General features: G+C 34.4%; 1 protein-coding gene across 1 annotated transcript; it reads right to left on the bottom strand.

Moving 5' to 3' along the window:
* Positions 1-455: 455 nt before the first annotated feature.
* On the bottom strand, positions 456-15,339 carry LOC141337155 (equilibrative nucleoside transporter 4-like). The gene is made up of 11 exons (XM_073842920.1): positions 15,220-15,339; positions 13,644-13,769; positions 12,462-12,593; positions 12,229-12,342; positions 12,013-12,141; positions 11,851-11,925; positions 9,798-10,066; positions 8,301-8,433; positions 7,573-7,760; positions 2,956-3,196; positions 456-2,590 (listed from the first exon to the last, which is right to left on the bottom strand). The coding sequence occupies exons 2-11, from the start codon at positions 13,765-13,767 to the stop codon at positions 2,439-2,441; spliced, it is 1,557 nt and encodes a 518-aa protein (XP_073699021.1). The 5' UTR covers positions 13,768-13,769; positions 15,220-15,339; the 3' UTR covers positions 456-2,438.
* Positions 15,340-19,956: the final 4,617 nt, after the last annotated feature.

Below are 19,956 nucleotides of genomic sequence, written 5' to 3'. Positions count from 1 at the left end.
CAAAAGTAAAACTGATAATGTACTGGTAATGTCTGCCAGGACATCATCCTTAAAGACATTTGTTAACCCTAAAACTCAATGCAACAAAGTGCAACCAAATAAATAAATAAATAAATAGGGGAAATTCCTTTCCTTATTGTTTAATTTTTTTTTTTTACAGAGAATCATATATTGTACCAAGCTGTCTGTGATGATTGCAGGGCTCTGTATTTTAACCAACATCAATGGAGGAAAACAAAAAACTAAAATTTTGAGTTTAGTGTATTAGAGTAAATCAGTACAGATTTCATTATGACTGATTTTGGATTTTATTTACTGGATTGAACTGGTCTTGACTCGGAACTGGTCATGGCCATAGCCTACTCCAATTGCTAAACAACCTGCAAACTTCAACAAAACCTGCAAGCACGGGCATTCTCAAAATGAAAACCTCCAATGTTTTTCTAGCCTTTTCACTCATTTATTAACAGAAACAGTGTAAAAATGACAGTAAATAATGGGATTACGAGACACTGCAACACAAGCACTGCAGCTTCACAGGCTGCTACAATAGTTGCTGTATTTGGCAAAGTCTGTAAGATCCGTGGCATCAAATCTTAGACACTTAAGGGCCATTTTTTTCCATTACACTGAGCAACTTTTCTATTGTTTGTCTATGTATAAACGCTTCCGCGCAGTTCCAAAAAGGCAGGACTAAAGTTAAAATAAACTCAAATTTAAAAAAATGCTTTTTCCTTATTACATTGCCCACATTTTGTCAAAGCAAAAAAAAAAAAACGAAAAAAAAAAAAAAACACATTCTGTGTTGACTATGCACCTTGCCAAGGTCGACTTTCAGATTTACCTGGTCATCACATCAAAAAAATCAAACAGTACATGTAGTTGAAGTCAAAATCTGCAAAATGTTAATTATTTGACCAAAATAAGAGGGATCATACAAAATGCATGTTATTTCTTTAGTATTGACCTGAATAAGACATTTCACAAAAACACATTTACATATAGTTGTCACAATCTGGCAGGTTGTGGAGTGGAGATGGAGAACCGGAGTAAATGAAAATAATGAAGTTTACTAAATAAAACACTGAATATGATACAAACAACCAAACAAAAAACAGGAGCATAAACCGAGAACATGCAACATCAACAACAGGCAGCTGGGAGTGATCAGACACAGACTTAAATACAGAGAAAACAAGGCGTGGTTACAAACAAGATAACGAGATGACGAGGGGGAAATACAAATATGGGCAAGACAAAACCAAAAGGACTAAACCAAAAGGGGGAGAACAAGGATTAAACCATATAAACTAGAAACATAGGGGGAAAAACACTGGGAAAACAGAACAGGACAGGACAAAATACTGACAATAGTCCACAAGGGAAAATAATAGTTGAATGTATAAAAATGATCCTGTTCAAAAGTTTACATACATTTGATTCTTAATACTGTGTTGTTTCCTGAATTACCGACTCAAAATCATACATTGTTGGAAAGGGTTCATACACAAAAAATAGCAGAAAAACCACAGAATTTGTGGGATCTGAAAGTTTTTTCTAAAGAACAGTGGGCAGTTTAACTGTTCAGGACAAACAAGGGACTCATAAACAACCATCACTAAACAAAAAAACACAGCTGTGGATCATTCAGGTAACAACACAGTATTAAGAATCAAGCGTATGTAAACTTTTGAACGGGGTCATTTTTATAAATCAATCTATTATTTTCTCTTGTGGACTATATGTAAACGTCTTTAATGTGAAATATTAAAAAAAAAATAACATGCATTTTGTCTTATTTTGGTCAAATAATTAACATTTTGCAGATTCTGCAAGGTGTATGTAAACTTTTGACTTCAACTGCAGTTAATTTGACACCTCAGTCAAACGACACCTTCGTGTCAAAAATGGGTGCTTTTTGGCCAGAATAAGACATTTTGTGAATAATGAAACTGTTTGTTAGCTAACCTTGTTTTAAAGAGGTCAAAGTGGAAGGCCATGAACTAAAACAAGACATCTATGACTATATCAACCAGTCATAATGTAGAGCTACACAGCATACCTACAAATTACACATGGTGGCTGTACATTGAAACATGACAGGAACAGTCATACATCAATTTATTTAACAATTCAATGGTTATTCAGACAGTCCTATATAATAATTAAATGAATATCCAACATCCCCGATGAACAAATCAGCATATCTAGCTGCTCACGAGTATATGTTGTGTTTTGAACGCTGGTCCCTAGAATTAAATGCTAATGTGCTGGTGTCCCAAACTGGGATTCTTCACTTGCTTAACCAGCAAACCAGCCTGGACCAGTATGCAAACTCTGGTCTAAAATGGTGTTTTCGGCAGGGATAGTCTCTGGAAATGCTCTTTATTCTTACTTTAACAACTATACAAAACAGTGTACATGTGAGAGGGAGACAATCAGTGGCCGGGCATATAGCTCTGTAATGTGAGTGTGTTGTTGAGTTTCGGTGTGTGAGTAGAGTGTGCCTGTGAGGTCAAGCTATATGTTGAGTAAGACACAGCAGAGCCGAGCATCAGTCCAGCCATATATGATACAGTCATGGTGTTTCCTGTAAAAAAAAATCATGAAAAAATTCAATTTATCAATTGCTTCTCCTACCTAGACAGAAATAAGATTAAATGATAAGCAAATTGGGATTTTTGCTTAAGCCTACTAAAATAATCCAATAATAATGTGTCAAGGAATTGTATTTTAAAGTTGCCCTCTAGCGGTTGAAACATAAAACTGTCAGCGGCGAGAATGGGCTTGGGCTCTGCTCTTCAGTCAGTGTGGATTAAAGACTTCATAAAGGGACTTTGGTGCAGATGGATCAAATGGTTTGAGGTGAACACGTACATGTGATAACTCGTCCAGCCCTAAATCCCCTGAGTAACAAATGTTTTAGATAATTACTTGTGTGTCAGCCATACTCACCTGCCACTTCTCGCTGCTGAAGTGGCACCTTGCCGGCCGCCTGTATCATTGGTACAGAGCCAAGGTATCCGTTACTGATTCCCAGCATCACAGACAGGCCACAGGGCCAGGCTGGGTGCCCCAGCAGGGGGCGCTGTGCGGGCGACACGCACATCACAAACAGGGGCAGGAAAAGAATGCGCAAACACGAACACACCAGCAGCTGCACACCACCGCACTCATATGGACACGCTGCCAAGATCTAAAGAGAGAAATAAAGTCAGCTTTTAACATTTGCCACTTGATGGCGATGTCATGTTTTGCGTTGTCTTTGGAGTGTTACAAGCATATACAGTGCCTTGCGAAATTATTCATACCCCTTCATTTTTTTCACATTTTGTTATGTTGCTGTCTTATGTTAAACTACTTTAAATTACTTTTTTTACCACATCGATCTACACTCCCTAATCCATGATGGCAAAGCAAAAAATAGGTTTTTAACATTTGTGCAAATCTATTAGAAATAAAAAACTGAAAAGATCCCGTTTCATAAGTATTCATATCCTTTTCTGAGACACTCAAATTTTGCTCAGGAGCATTCATATTGCTTCTAGATGTTTCTACACTTCGAGTGGAGTTAAACTGTGGCAAATTCATTTGAATGAGTCTGATTTAGAAAGGCACACACCTCTCAGAAAAGGTCTAACAGCTGAAAATGCATATCGGAGCAAAAACCAAGTCCTGAGGTCAAGATAACTGCCTGTAGAGCTCAGTGACAGACTTGCGTTAAGGCAATGATCCAAGGAAGAGTTCAGAAAAAGATCTGCTGCATTGAAGGTTCGCAGAAGCATTATCCATAATGGAAGACGATTGGAACAACTAGGACTCTAGAAAATATCTGCCAGCCCCCATCCAAGCTGACAGAACTTGAGAGGTGAAAAGGTGAGGCAAAGAATGGAAGATAATTGCCAAATGCAGATGTGCAAAGCTTGTCACATCATACCCAAAAAGACTTGAGGCTGTAAAGGTGCTTCAACTATGTACTGAGTTAAGGGTATGAATACTTATGCAATGTACTTATTTCAGTGTTTTATTTTTAATAATTTGTAAAATTTGCAAATCTGGTTTTAGCTTTGTCATTATTATGGTGTATGGAGTGTAAAGTGATGTGGGGAAAAACTAATGTAAAGCAGGTTAACATAATGCTGCAACAAAACTAAATGTGAAAAAAATGAAGGGGTATGTATACTTTTGTAAGGCACTGTATAAGATCTGTAAAGTTGCAAAGTCCCCAGCTGAACCTGGGAGAGTTGCTTACAATGCCAGCTGTGCACAAAGGCAGTTTCTATAAAGTGGCTCTGACTCACAGCCTATAAGTACATTTTCATATAAAAAAAATTTGCTATTGATTATTCAAAGGTAAGTCTTGAGCAGTGTAGATTAGTGCTTGTGTTTTTTCATTTCTATGATCACAAATGCAGGCTGGTGTTATGTTTATGCAGCGTAAAAAGACAGTATGACTCAATATAATCAGTAATTATTAGGGATGCACCAAATTTTCGCCAACTGCAATTATTTGGCTGAAAATAGCAAAAAAATATATATAATTCACTATACTGAACAATGATGTGACGCGATCAAAGAGAGGCGCATACTAATGCAGCAAACATGTCGGCAGTGGCTGTGTCCAAATTCAGGGTCTGCATCCTCCTTAGGATCCTTTGAAGGTTGGTTGAAGAAGGAGGGGTCCTCCGACGACCGCAAAACCCAGAAGCAGGTGTCTGTGTATTTGGACAGCCTACCCTTCTTTCAGTTCCCTCCCTTACCCAGTGCTCATATCCTGTCGCCTAGCAACCATGACAGCGTTCAGTCTGCTCTTTAGTCCCTAAAAGCGTTAAAAACACCTTCAATCACTAACAAGAAATTAGCTGTGTGTAAGGGGATATTCACACAGGCAGTAAGAAAGAAGCTAGTTTACGAAAGTGATGTTATTTTAACATATAAACGTACAAATATAAAAAAATATGCTTAACGCTAAAACCAAAGGCCTAACTAGACAACCGCTGTAAAAAATATATTTTTTGAAGCGCCAGTTTTTTAAAAACTTACATCGAAAAGCATATTCCTCTACCGCTCGCATCGTCCGCCATTATTTGAAAATTCTGGAAGCGCTCTGCCGAAAGGAATTATGGGATAGGTAGGACAGGAAAGGATCCACCAGACCCATCCTTCCAATTCGGAGAAAAGGAGGACGTATTTGTGGGCCGCATTTGAAGGATCCTACTAATTTGGACAGCCTTCGTCGCGGCGCTGTGACGTAGCATCCTTCAAATGAGTCCTCCGAAGGATGTAGACCCTGAATTTAGACACAGCCAGTGTTGAAGCATTTAAAACTGTCAGAGAAAGACGCAAAAATCATTACAAGCACTGACAGCACGAGACTGCTAAGTATCACATTGCATGTCTTCCCTGAGAAGAGAGGTGATTGTTGCTGGTTACTATTATTATTATTGATGACTGAAATCGTGAGATTTCCCTAAAAACCATTAGTAAATAAACTACAGAACTTTATGTTGTCTAATACACTCACAAATTGTGTTTATTCTGGCAGTGCTGCACCAGTTCAAAGTCCAAAGCGCGAGGGAAATCTGTGTGATGAGAATCATTCATAAATCTGCTGCTGTCTGCAAAAAGTAGAACTACGGGTTTCAGCCAAAATAAAAGTCAACATTCATAAATGTTAGTATTGTAATTTTACTGTTGTTCTGTAAAATAAAATAAAAAAGTAACACAAAAATAATGATAATAATCATTACAACAGCTCTATCAATATATTTATTATAGCATTTTCCTTTGCTCAGCAAGGCTGCATTTATTTGTACATTAAAAACACATGCCTGATTCAAGAAGGTGGTCTTAAAAATGCTCAAAGAATATTTTTGACTAACTTATTCATTTTAAGTTAAATTGTTCTTTGTTGGTAGCAGTGTTGTTTTCGTCAACGATGACGAATCATTTCGTTGACGCCCCTTTTTTCCATGACGATAACGAGACGTTGACGAGATAAAAATGGCTCGTTGATGACTAAAACATGACGAGACGTGTGTGAGTTTTCGTTGACGAGACGAGAATTGACGAAAATGTTAGTGGGTGGTCCGTCAGGCGTTTAAAATGCATGACATTTCTGCTTATTGTGCATGCCAATTAAAACTTAAAAATATCTGCCGCTATGGCAAGCCGTTTTAGCATTAAATACTCTTTGCCATACTACTATGGCAAGCCGTTTTAGCATTCCATCCTTGTTTGTCTTTTATGTTCTAAAACATTCCTTCATTATTGTAATTATTGGTAAAAACAGTCGATCCGGAAGTTCACATTGTGTTGAACTATAGATCTGCTATTTTCAGAACTTATAAGTGACACTGCCCAACAGCAAAATACTTACTGACCTACATTAATTTCTTAAAAGACTACTTTTTCCCCCTTTTTTTTGACTAAAACTAGACTAAAACCTTTGTGACTTTTCGTCGACTAAAATTGGACTAAAACTATCACATATAGAAGTGACTAAAATTTGACTAAAACTAATAACCATTTTAGTCCAAAAGACTAAGACTAAGACTAAATCTAAGATGGTTGTCAAAAACAACACTGGTTGGTAGGCTATAATGTCAACTAGAATGTTAAAAATGTTCAGTGTTAAATAAATATTTTTAAATTGTCCTTTTGTAATTGATTTTTTTCTTTGAAAAAGCAAGACAAAACTGTAGCAAGAAAATATGGGCTAAAATTGAATTTATGCAATGGTGAAAAAAATGGCAAAAAAAAAAAAAACACAGGGGAAACACACGAAAAAACGTGTTCGGTAATCTGCCTTCAGCCCAGTTTGTAATTTTTTTCGGCTTCGGCCAACAATTTTCATTTTGGTGCATTTCTAGTAATTATGTCCTCACTGGATGCAACAAATGCCTAATTTATAATGGGTTTTATCATTTTTGTCTCATTGTGCCAGGACACAGCATCACAACATGGTAATGGGCGTAACATTTACGTCACACGCTTGAGGTATTCGGCCAATCACTACACACCGGATAGCTGGCTAATAAGAGCACACTGCGCTTTTCAAGGATGAGCTTTGTAAAAACCAACACATTTCAGAAAGCCAGGGCAGAGAGGAGCAACAATAATGTATGTGGAAAATAATGTTTTTTTGAACCTCAAACCATGTAAACACATTGCATTACACCAAATACATAAAATAATGTTATTTTTTAGCAACATCAGATGACTCCTTATATATATAGTCAAACTGAAATGTTTTCACATGTAGACAACATTTCTCACATTATCACAGTTTATTCACTATAGTTTAGAAAATGGTAATAAAATATGACAAGAACTCAGAGTTAAACTGTATTAGAACAAATTCATCTTGATAATGTCAGATAACTTTGATAGAAAGGTATGTAATGGATGACAATATTTACACAACTATGAATACTTAGTTGACCAATTACCAAGCAATGCTTAATTTTGTTCAGTCTGTGGTGTAAAAAGGTCACATTAGCAATTAAAGAAAAACACTTAAGCACAACATGGTCAGGTCAGTGTCTGAATAATTTATAAGCTTAATTTTACCTTGCCCACAAAGTCTGCCATGTTGAACAGAGCCATGGTGAGAATAGGCAGCCATTCTCCCAGTGTATCGTTGCGTAACTCTGACTCCAAACCAGGGAACAGACACAATGTGATGAAATATGTCACCAAAATCGAGAGCATATAGGGCCAGATCACCCGGGCAACAGCACACCTCTGACCCAGCAGCTCTGTAAGAAAGTCGTCATAATTGATGTCAAAAATTTATTGTTGAACAAAAAGCAACAGTTCACCAAAAAAATAAAACATTTGCTCACCTTCAGGCTACCCAGGATGTAAATGATTTTGTTTCCTCATCAGATCAGATTTGGATAAATGTAACATTGCATCACTTGCTCACTAATGCACCTCTGCAGTGAATGGGTGCCGTCAGAATGAGTGTCCAAACAGCTGATAAAAGCATCACGTTATTCCACATGTTATAAGGTACTCTTCTCCAGTCCATCGATTAATTTCTTAAAAAAGTGAATTATTGTGATGTTTCATTTCAGAACTTTCATTCTGACGGCACCCATTCACTGCAGAGGATCCATTGGCGAGCAAGTGATGACATGCTACATTTCTCTACATTTGCTCAAATGAAGGAACACATTTTTCTACAGCTTGGATGGCCTGAGGGTGTGTATATTCCCAGTAAATTTCATTTTTGTGTGAACTATTACTATAATTTTGTAGACTGTTCATCGTTTGTGATTAAACCTTTAGCTCACCCTTCACGCTCATCCAGCTCCTTTTGGTGTCTGGTTTGGGCACATCAAATCTGACGTATATCCCGTCTCCATGGGTACCGTTACCCAGATTAACTGCATCAGCCTCGTCAACTGTGCTTGACACCACTCCATCCTAATTTGTGGAAAAGCCATGAGTCAATGTCAGTTTTATCTTTGAGCAAATCATCCTAAACAATGACTATCTAGAAATCTGGTTGAGCTGTCTACTGCTTACAATTTGGGGGAAGTGAAACATTTTATATTGAGAAGAAACTATTTTCTAGCAAAACATTTTAGAAATGAATAAAAAAAAAATATATTAATAATATAGTAATAATAGAATTATTATGAAAATAAAATTTACTCCAAAAAGTTTCAGTTTTTTTTATCTTCTATACTATGAAAGTGCCTACCGGCTACTGTTTGGTTCCAAAATTCTTCAAAATATATTTTGTGTTCAATAAATGAAAAAACAAAAAACTGATGATAAAAGTTTTAATTTTGGAGTGAACTATCCCTTTAAAAAGAACAAACTTAAGTGAGAACTGAACGCAATGTTAATTGCAATTAAATGAAAATGTATTATAGTTTAAATTTATATAAAATAAAACAGCTACAATTATAATCAAGTACTTGATGTACACTGAAATAAGCTTGACAAAAGGCTATTAAAACATGTTTTAAAATATACTTTTGTCAGAAATGTGCATACAGTTGAGGTCAGAAGTTTACATCCCCCTTTCAGAATCTGCAAAATAGTAATTATTTTACCAAAATAAGAGGAATCATACAAAATGCATGTTATTGTTTATTTAGTACTGACCTGAATAAGATATTTCACATAAAAGATGTTCACATATAGTCCACAAGAGAAAATAATACTTGAATTTATAAAAATTCAGAATTGTGGGGTGAAAACTTTTGAACAGAATGGAAATGTGTACATTTTTCTGATTTTGCCTAAATATCATACTTTTTTCATTTAGTACTGCCCTTCAGAGACTACAGAAGATGTTACATGTTTCCCAGAAGACAAATTAAATTGACCCTGATTTCAAACATTTTTCAACTCCACCCCCCCATTTTTATAAATTCAACTGTTATTTTCTCCTGTGGACTATATGTAAACATCTTTTATGTGTAATGTCTTATTCAGGTCAATACTAAGTGAACAATAACATGTATTTTGTATGATCCCTCTTATTTTGGTAACATGTTGCAGATTCTGAAAGGGGGATGTAAACTTGACCTCAACTGTATATCCAAAAAGGCTTTTTAGGTAGGGAGCTTATCAAGTTTTGAAAAACCTATTACACCCATTTGGTTGCCATGGTTAACATACAGTATAACTTTTCCCTACAATGTAAGAAGGAAAACAGTTAGCCAAAGAACTACAGAAAACTTTCAAAACCTGTTTGTAACATACAGATAAAGAACCCAGATCCAAAAAAGCCCCAAAAGTCAAGTGCAAACCAGTATTTCTATGTGTGAAATTACCTCTTCCTCTGCGCTGCTGTCGTAATGTATCTGATAGCCGCTGTGCTTTTTTGTAGTAACATTATTAATCTGTCCTTTGAGCCAGCTGTGGCGAGCTCTGTCGGTGTGATAACGGACAAAGTGTGTCCGTCGGACCACCACGTGTAACAGAAAACAGAGCGTCTCTATTGAGACTGAGAACAGGAAGAAGATGATGGTGTTGTTCTTCTCGTCTTCCACCAGCAGCTTTGTAAAAATCCGACTCAGAGAGACGATAACTCCCGCAGTGCCTGAAACAACCACAATTGAGAAAAAAATATCAACCGCAATACAAACAATTCATATTTTGGAAAAAAATGTCAATAATATTAATTATTCAAATTGTGGTAATGCAAAACTAAATTCTCATTACTGTAATGAAAAATATACATTATTAATAAAACAATATTTTTTAAAGAATCTGTATTTGTTGTACTGCCTATAATTTTCACCCAAAAATGAAAAAAATGTTCCTCTATTCATAATCTTGCTTTCTCCAAAGAAAAAATAGTGTTGTCTGAATCAGTAGAGAAATATGCACCAATCAAGCACTGTTTAAAATGGAAACCAGTCCAAAACAGTTCTAAGCAAATAAGTTGTTGGATTTTGATGTGAAAAGACAACAGGAGGATGTGTTATTATGGATTATGATATTTTGGTCAGAAGTGACGGTTTAAAGTTAAAATGCCTTGATGGATTTGTTTCTCACAAATGCATAGCTTTTTGCTTCATAAGACGTTAATTAATGGACTGGAGTTGTGTGTGAATCATTGTGATGTTTTTATCAGCTGTTTGGACTCTCATTCTGATGGCACCCATTCACAGAGATGTAATGCTACATTTCTACAAATTTTCTGATTAAGAAACAAACTCATATCATTTTTGTGTGAACTGTAACTTTATTTTGTGGGTACTTATGAATTATTGTGATGTTTTTATCAGCTGTTTGAACTAATTTACTCTCATTCTGACGGTACCCATTGACTGTAGAGGATCTGTTGGTGAGCAAGTGATGTATTACTGAATTTCTCCAAATCTGTTCCAATGAAGAAACAAACTCATTGACATCTTAGATGTCCTCTGGATGAGTAAATTTTCATCAAACTTTAATATTTGGGTGAACTATTCCTTTAATTACTATATATACTACCAGTCAAAAGTTTTTGAACAATAATATTGCTTTATGTTGCCTTTTTGGATGTACAGTTGAGGTCCAAATTTTGAAATATTGTTCTATATTCTATTTGAATATATTTTTAAATGTAATTTATTTCTGTGATCAAAGCTACATTTTCAGCATCATTACTCCAGTCTTCAGTGTCACTAATCATCCTTCAGAAATCATTCTAATATGCTGATTCATTCAAGAAACATTTATTATTATTATTATTATTTTTATTATCAATATTTAAAACAGTTTTTTGATTCAAAGTTCAGCATTTATATGAAATAAAAAGCACTATAAAACATTATACACTATACCATTTAAAGCTTTTAGATTTTGGAAATGCCCTTCAGAGGCATTTAGCAAGGATGCTTTAAATGATGATAAAGACATTTATAGTGTTACAAAAGATTTTTATTTCAGATAAATGCTGTTCTTCTGAACGTTCTATATATCAAAGTAAACCTTAAAACATTCGTTTTTTGACATAATAATAATAATAAATGTATTTTAAGAAGCAAATGAGAATATTAGAATGATTTCAGAAGGACCGTGTGACTGGAGTAATAATGCAAAATATTCTGCTATGAAATCACAGAAATAAATTACATTTTAAAATATATTCAAACAGAAAACAGTTATTTTAAATAACAAAAATATTTCAAAATTTTACTGTTTTTGCTGCACTTCGGATCGAATAAATGCAGGCTTGGTGAGCAGAAGAGACTTCTTTAAAAAACATTTAAAACTAAACAAAACCAGATGCATTACAGTAATGAGAATGCGGCACAATAATGTGAAGTAAATATTACATTTATTCTAACATAATGGTTATAATATCAGTCATGTGGTGATGGACGTTTAGCTCACTCTCTCCAGTCATCACGCCCTGTGTGTACCTCTTGGGCAGCATCCCAGTGTAACCATAGAAACTGGACTGCTGCACTGTAAAGGTCAAAAGGACAATGTTTACAGATCACAAAAGCACAATGTAGGCCAATGGCAAGAGCACGATTGTTTGTATATATTTACCTGTGCATCCAAATGCAACAATGGCAATTGAAGCCAGAGTAACAGCATAGGACTGCTGAGTGTCAAACAGCTCCAACCAGACGTCAAATACACTCACAAACACCAAAGGTCCCAATGCGAACAGATATCCTATTTATGCAACACAGGATATTTAGTGATTTTAAATAAAAAGAATAAGTGTGAGTAGAAAATAGCAGACTTTTTGCTTGTTCTCACCCACACAGATGCGAGTGTTTAAGCTCAGTCTCTCCACAAGTGCGTTGTTTACAATGACAGCACTGAGAGCCACCAGAATATACGTCAAACTCATGTCGAACACAATAGAGGTGCCTGACAATGAAAGAGAAGAATTTTGACTGTGCAATGCATTGTTGTTACTTATCCACCTACAGCTCTGTGAATTTAATTTAGTCTTTCCTGTGATATGCGACAGGTTGCTTGCATCACACCTGCGAATTTGCGGTGGAGGTAGTCCACATCAGTGATGAAACTATTGTATGGCAGTAGAAAGCCGACGCCAGCCAACAGCATGGCAAAGTAGATGCCATGGTAGCGATCATCAGGAATGGATTCCTCTGAGTCTGAAAATAAGACATGAGCTTAAATTAATAGAAACCAGAACGACAGAGTATCGAAACCCTGTTATTTATAGATAAAAATCCACTCTTTTGTGTTGTGCATGATGATGTCTTACCATAGACTGTAAAAAAAGACTAAAGCAGGGTTTCCCAAAATAGGATTTGCAAACCCCATGGGGCTTGTAAGGAAACTGCATGGGGTTTGTGACTTGACAAAAAGCTAAAAATTAATTAAAAAAGTAAAATTGAATAAATTTTAAATTAAAACTTTTTAAAAAGTTTGCAAAACGTTGATATCTTTTATTGTTATTATAAATATTATTAACCAACATCAGAGAATCTTGAATGTACACTACCAGTCAAAAGTTTTTAAACAGTAATGCACTGCAAAAATTGCTTTTCTTTCTTAGATTTTTTGTCTTGTTTCCATTCAAAATTTCTAAAAAAAAATATTTTATTTTTCAAAATTATTATTTTCAAAATGAAGTGAGTTTTTGATTAGAACAAGCAAAATAATCTGCCAATGGGGTAAGCAAAAAAATCTTATTTAAAACTGATTACTTAGCTTGTTTCAAGCAAAAATGCACTTAATTTTGACTTGTTTTTTCTGAAAACAAGAAAATAATTTTTACTCGTCTAGAAAATCCTTCTTGATTTAATAATTTTTAGATCTTTTGGCTGGAAACAAGACAAAAAATATAAGTAAGAAAAGCATTTTTGCGGTGTGTTTTCTACAGAAGTGACATACTTTTGCTATTTAAAATAACTGCTTTCTATGGTGTACTAAAGCACATTTAAATTGATTATAAGTTTAGGTTTTTGAACAGTAAGATTTTTTATGTTTTTTAAAGAAGCCTCTTCTGCTCAAAAAGCCTGCATTTATTTGATCCACAGTACAGCAAGAACTGTAAAATTGTTAAATATTTTTTACATATATACATAAATACATCAGTGCATGCACACTTGCATTTTGTATATGCAATAGTTATAGCCCTGGTTAGTATATTTGGTTACTGCTTGATACTAACTGTGTTGACAATATCTGTAACTCACCATGAGCACTGAGAGGTTTTATCCTACCCGTCTTCTCCTCGTCTGGCAGCTGACTAAAGCTGAAATTCGTGATCACAAACTTCTCTCGACCCTGCCGATTCCTGCTCCACTCCTCAGAATACATATCTGGAAAAATTTAGACAAATTAATTCATCGGGGTTGTCATAAATGCTTAGAACTAAAAGTAACATAAACATAAAAATATTTTTACCACTTAAAATAATCGTTTTCTATTTGAATATATTTTAAAATTAAATTTATTCCTGTGATTTCAAAGCTGATATTTTAGCTTCATTACTCTAGTCTCATGATCCTTCAGAAAAGATTCTAATATTGTAGTTTGCTGCTCAAAAAACATGTTATTATCATGTTGAAAATGGCTAAGAAGAATTTTTTCAGGTTTCTTTGATGAATAGAAAGTTCAGAAGAACAGCGTTTATCTGAAATAGAAATCTTTTGTAACATTATAAATGTCTTTATCATCACTTTTGATCAATTTAAAGCATCCTCGCTAAATGAAAGTACACATATATGTGACCCTGGACCACAAAACCAGTCATAAGTAGCACGGGCAGGGGCGCCGCTAAGGGGGGGGGAAGTTAGGACAATTCTAAGGGCCCACGCCCCTCAGGGGCCCCCAGAGAACTGCTTTGGTGTGGTAGGGGGGGCCCAACCTCATATTTTGTCATAGGGCCCAAAATTATAAATTTTTCTTTTATGCCAAAAATCCTTAGAATATTAAGTGAAGATCATGTTCCATGAAGATATTTAGTAAATTTCCTACCATAAATATATCAAAACTAAAATTTTTAATTAGTAATATGCATTAAGAATGCCATTCGGACAATTTAAGATTACGTTCTCAGTATTTAGATTTTTTTGCACCCTCAGATCCCAGATTTTCAAATTGTTGTATCTTAGCCAAATACTGTCCTATCATAACAAACCATACATCAGTGGAAAGATTTTTGTGGTCCATGCTCATTTATATAAATACACCTACAATATCAACTTTAATAAAAAAAAAATAAAAAAAAAGAAGTGTGACAACATGCCCCGGTATCTCCAGAATGCTCATAGACTTATGCTGTGCAGGAAAAATCGGTTCTCTTGTTTTATGCAACCAAGCACTGCAGTGGTTCTGTATTTGTTCCTAGTACACTTGTTTTCCTCTGAAACATCTGGGAATGAATGTGATGTCTCTCTCCTACCAGTTGACTTTATACGCGGGCGTTTTAAATTTTACGGCATGTTATGAAACACTGAGTCAATCGGACTAGGTGCTAAAAGCGAGATTAACATTGACACGTCGAGGTCACCTGACAGATCCACCAAAGCTATTTTTAGAAATACGGAGCCTCAATGTCATAGCATGTAGTGTAATTTTTACGGCGGGAAAATAAAATGGAGATACTATATCTCATGTTGTATATACGAATCTTTAGTCTGGGTTTATTGGACACATATTGGCAAATAACGTTAAATGCAATGGATACGTATAGGCTCTAATATGATAATTACTGAACATCAATCAGAGCTGTCGCGCCCTCTCGTGAATGGATAACAGGTTTCTTACCTGATGTGCCAATGTCATTCACTTCCTCACACGCGAATAATTCTTCAGGGTCTCGTTTTTAAGCGGTGTTATTTGAGGATGCTGCTTTTCTGCTCCTTCTTTCCCTCTCGAGGCTCCCCGCCCTCCTGCGCAAGTCACGGAATCATCAAACGCTTAACAATTGATTACCGGGGCTAGTTGTCACACTAAGCGTGGGGCTCATTTCAATACAAAACCACATACCTTACCTAGTCTTGGCTACAAAACAATATTGACCATTTCCACATTGCCCAGGAATAAAAAACAAAAATGTGTTTATTGCTTCAGAATTCAGTCCAGACTGCATGAGGTAAGTTGTCACAGTAAAAACCTGCTTTTATCACTGATTCGAGATGAATGAATGAATGAATGAATAGGCTACATTTAAAATACGCTACATTCTTAACAATTACGGATTTGTTGTTTTATGAAGAACCTTCGACATCCATGAAAACTTTTCATTAAGCTACAGGTTCTTTAGACAATAGATGTTTTTTTTTAATCTTTTAGATGCTGTGGACACCATATATATTTGTGAGGGACCTCCATAAAATGTCTAATATATCCACCTTTTTATTCCTGTAAAAATGTGGGCGATGCCAATTGTACATTTTATAGGTCCAGCTATTTTTAGCTGTACAAAACAGCTGGTTTTGCTGCTTGATATTGCTAATTGGTGTGTCTTTGCATATTATTATAATGTAGGCTATTATCTTTATTGAATTGTAGGACAAACAGTTTTACCATTTACTGCATGTTGTTATTCTTCTCGTTATTTCCCTAAAGAGGGTTTGCACTTACATCATGATTTGGTCAGTTACCTGGATGCGAGGCCATATTGGTGATATTTGGATGTTAACAACAACGTTGAGTGCAAGGTTAAAGGTTAATGTACTACTGAATACACTGAATGTGTGGAAGCTGCTAAATAACATAGAGAAGGACTTTGTAAGCAGTAAAGGTTGCAATACTTTGACAAACTAAATATTAATTAAGATATTAGCTTAATATTTCACCTACCTGACCGGAAATCATTAGAACAAACATGAATGTTGTCAAGATTCTTGCTCTGGAAATACTGGTTCAGTTTGGCCAACCACAAATGCCTTTTGATCCTTTTTTGTTATAAGTGTTTTTTGCTAAATGTTTTTCCTGATCCGACCGATTAGTACAGTCCAAAACATGACAATAACTAACCATCAGCCGCAATAATCAGCAAAATGTGTGAGTTTCGTTCAGTTCAGTGGCATTGTGTACACACTTTGCCGCCAATATGGCCGACTGATGTCGCATCATAAAAACACTCTATAGCGGCTAATGAAATACATGTAAAATATTTAGTTTTTTTTCTCTCTATAATACTGTACTGTTGGATTTATTTATTTATTTGCATGAATCAATTTATCCACTTTAATTTTATATTAGTTTTTATCCATTTATTTATTTAACATTTTTTCACTGTATTAATCTTTCCACAGACCCCCTAGCACTCTTCTGCGGCCCCTTTGAGTCCTCGAACCCAGTTTAAAAAAAAAAACTTCTTTAGGTTATTAAAATGTTCTTCACATTATGAAAAAATATGGTTCCTTTAAGAAATGTTTGCTGAACACTTCTTCTATGGCATCACTTTAAACCTTGTTGAATCATTATTTTTAAGAGTGCATGGAGTAAGGCTTGAACTATATTGAAATTCACATACAAAACTGCTGCTAGAGAAAACATTTGTGTTCATGGAGTTTTGACAGTTGAAGTTAATGAGATCCAACCACTATGACAACTAGTCTCCAAATATCTGACAAATATTGGTTCTCTAATATTGAATGCAAATCATGACTTCTGCATCTGTATTTTTCATCTAACCATATGTGACCCTGGACCACAAAATCAGTCAAAAGGGCCAATTTTTTTAAATTGAGATTTATACGTCAATATAATATTTGGCCGAGATACAACTGTTTTTGAAAATCTGGAATCTGAGGGTGCAAAAAAATCTAAATATTCAGAAAATCACCTTTAAATTGGCAATACATATTACTAATAAAAAGGTTTTCATATATTTATGGTAGGAAATTTACTAAATATCTTCATGGAACATCTTTATTTATATCCTAATGATTTTTGGCATAAAAGAAAATTTGATGTATTTTTGGCTATTGCTACAAATATACCTGTGCTACTTAAGACTGGTTTGTGATCCAGGGTCAGATATTGATACAGTGCATTTGCATTTTAAGAAACTGTGTTAAATGGTCCTCTTTTCTTTAAAAAGTAACATTTCCTTTCTTTCATTGTTTAAAGTTCTGTTTTCACATTCCGATTTCTTGCTCTGAGGCAGAAAGACCTCAGGAGATTTTGGAAGAAATGCAAAGCGCAGCCCTTCAATTATCTATTACCCTCATTTAGGTCATATATTAGACTAGAGTTCTCATCTGAGTTTAAAAAAATGCAACAATGTTCAAATGAAGCAGAATTTAAAAATGAGACTAAAATATAGGAAGGCAAACAGATGTGCACACAGACATAAAAGCAATTTTGGAAGACACTTTTAGAAACATATAATCTGTGAGTACAAGTGTGATTGTGTCTTTTATTCCTACATGCTCAACACAAAAGAACTACATAAAGTGTCATCTCCATGGAAACGTTGTGTGTGAGATCTCTCAGGAGATGCTGAGGAAACAAAACCCTTCGTCCTCATCTTCTCTGCAGTATGTGGGTGGGTGCGCTCAGCAGTCTTAGGGGGCTACAAACACTTAGCAATCCTGCATTGCAGTCTGTCATGCAAGATAAAGAGAGAACAAATCTACTGAGACAACGGGAGAACAAATACACACGAACATGAACACATCTCAGTATCTCACTATTACATTAGACTTGTTTTGAAATGTACTTACATAAGCAGCAGTGGGGAAAGCCAGAGAAGTTAACCAGAAGTGAATTTAAATGTCATGAATAATCATTTCACATGCTGCAGCAAAGTGTCCCCATTTATATATGTCTATGACCATGTACTTTAAATGTAAAAAGTGTATTGTTAGAAAACCATAATTCCAGATTATATAATAAAAGCACACTTTCATGATTTAAAAACATAAAAAATTGTACTTTAAGGCGAGACACTGCAGGTGTATAGGGTAAAAAATTGAACTAATATCATCTTACTTACCCAGTTAATTGATTATATTGATAATTGCAAACATTTTTTTGTACTACAAGTTTTCTGAACTGTTGGGTTTAAATATGCAAATGAGGCATTGTTTAATGAAATATGTGCTAATTTGCATACATTTCTAGTACAAAAATCTAAACACTGGATGAAGTCAGTTTCAAAATTCCTGTTTAATTTTTTTGACATATAAAAGTCACACTTTTTACAGAGGGAATTTTGGGTATTTTATTTAGTCACTCCTTAATTCAGAAAAAAACTTACAACAGACAGAAAACAATGTTTTGTTTTGTTTTGGGGGGGGGGGGATAAAATTTTGTATGATATCAAGCAAATTATATATGAACAAATCCCTCTGCAAAAACCTTCAGAATATAGACAAGTCTGGTGTGTTCAGTGTTACTGAAGTGGAGATTTCTGGCTCAGTGTAGGAGAAAAAACTTTTTAAAAACATGTATTGTAATTGAAATGCATTGACACAAGTAGATAAAGTGCTATAAAAGAAACACTTAACAGTGTCTTTTGGATGTTTTCTTTTCTCTAGTCTGAAAAAACACTTTATGAAACACCAAATAGGCCAAAATCTCAAACTTGACAGGTGCATGAAAAAACTGTGTCAGTGTCTTCCCTTAAAATACAATGTTACACCTAATTTGTCATCTTGAGTAACATACTAAAGCACATGTACATTGATTATAACTGTAGGGTTATTTTATTAATTCATTCACATAATAGTTAATATACACTACCATTCAAAAGTATTTGAACAGTAAGATTTTTAATGTTTTTTTTTTTAAAGAAGTATCTTCTGCTCCCCAAACCTGCATTTATTTGATCCAAAGTACAGCAAAATCAGTAATATTGTGAAATATTTTTACTATTTAAAATAGCTTCTTTCTATTTAAATATATTTTAAAATGTAATTTATTTCAGTGATCAAAACTTCATTTTTAGCATTATTACTCCAGTCTTTAGTGTCACATGATCCTTCAGAAATTATTCTAATATGCTGATTTGCTGTTCAAGAAACATTTTTTATTATTATAATTATCATCAATATTTTAAACAGTTGAGTACTTTTTTTTCAGGATTCTTTGATGAATGTAAATATCCAAAGATCAGCATTTATCTGAAATAAAATGCTCTTGTAACATTATAATAAAGATATTTATACTGTTACAAAAGATATCTATTTCAGATAAATGCTGTTCTTCTGAACTTTCTATTCATCAAAGAAACCTGAAAAAAAAATCTACTCAGCTATTTTCAACATAATAATAATAAATGCTTTTTGAGGAGCAAATCAGAATATTATAATAATTTCTGAAGGATCATGTGACACTAAAGACTGAAGTAATGATGCTAAAAATTTAGCTTTGAAATTACAGGAATAAATTCCAGTTAAAATAAATAAATGAAAAAATAAATGCAGAAGAGGCTTATTTAAAAAAAATAAAATAAAAAAATAATATATATATTATATATATATATATATATATATATATATAGGCTATATATATATATATATATATATATATATATGATATATATAT

Source organism: Garra rufa, chromosome 6, assembly GCF_049309525.1.
Source record: "Garra rufa chromosome 6, GarRuf1.0, whole genome shotgun sequence".
Classification (NCBI taxonomy): Eukaryota; Metazoa; Chordata; class Actinopteri; order Cypriniformes; family Cyprinidae; genus Garra; species Garra rufa.
This window is presented reverse-complemented; position numbering and strand designations above follow the sequence as displayed.

Coding starts and splice junctions, on each gene's coding strand:
- LOC141337155 (XM_073842920.1), bottom strand. CDS start 13,767: ATGTATTCTGAGGAGTGGAGCAGGAATCGGCAGGGTCGAGAGAAGTTT. Junction 12,343..12,461: donor CCTCCACCGCAAATTCGCAG/GTGTGATGCAAG, acceptor TTTCATTGTCAG/GCACCTCTATTGTGTTCGAC. Junction 10,067..11,850: donor GGGCGTGATGACTGGAGAGA/GTGAGCTAAACG, acceptor TGGTTGTTTCAG/GCACTGCGGGAGTTATCGTC.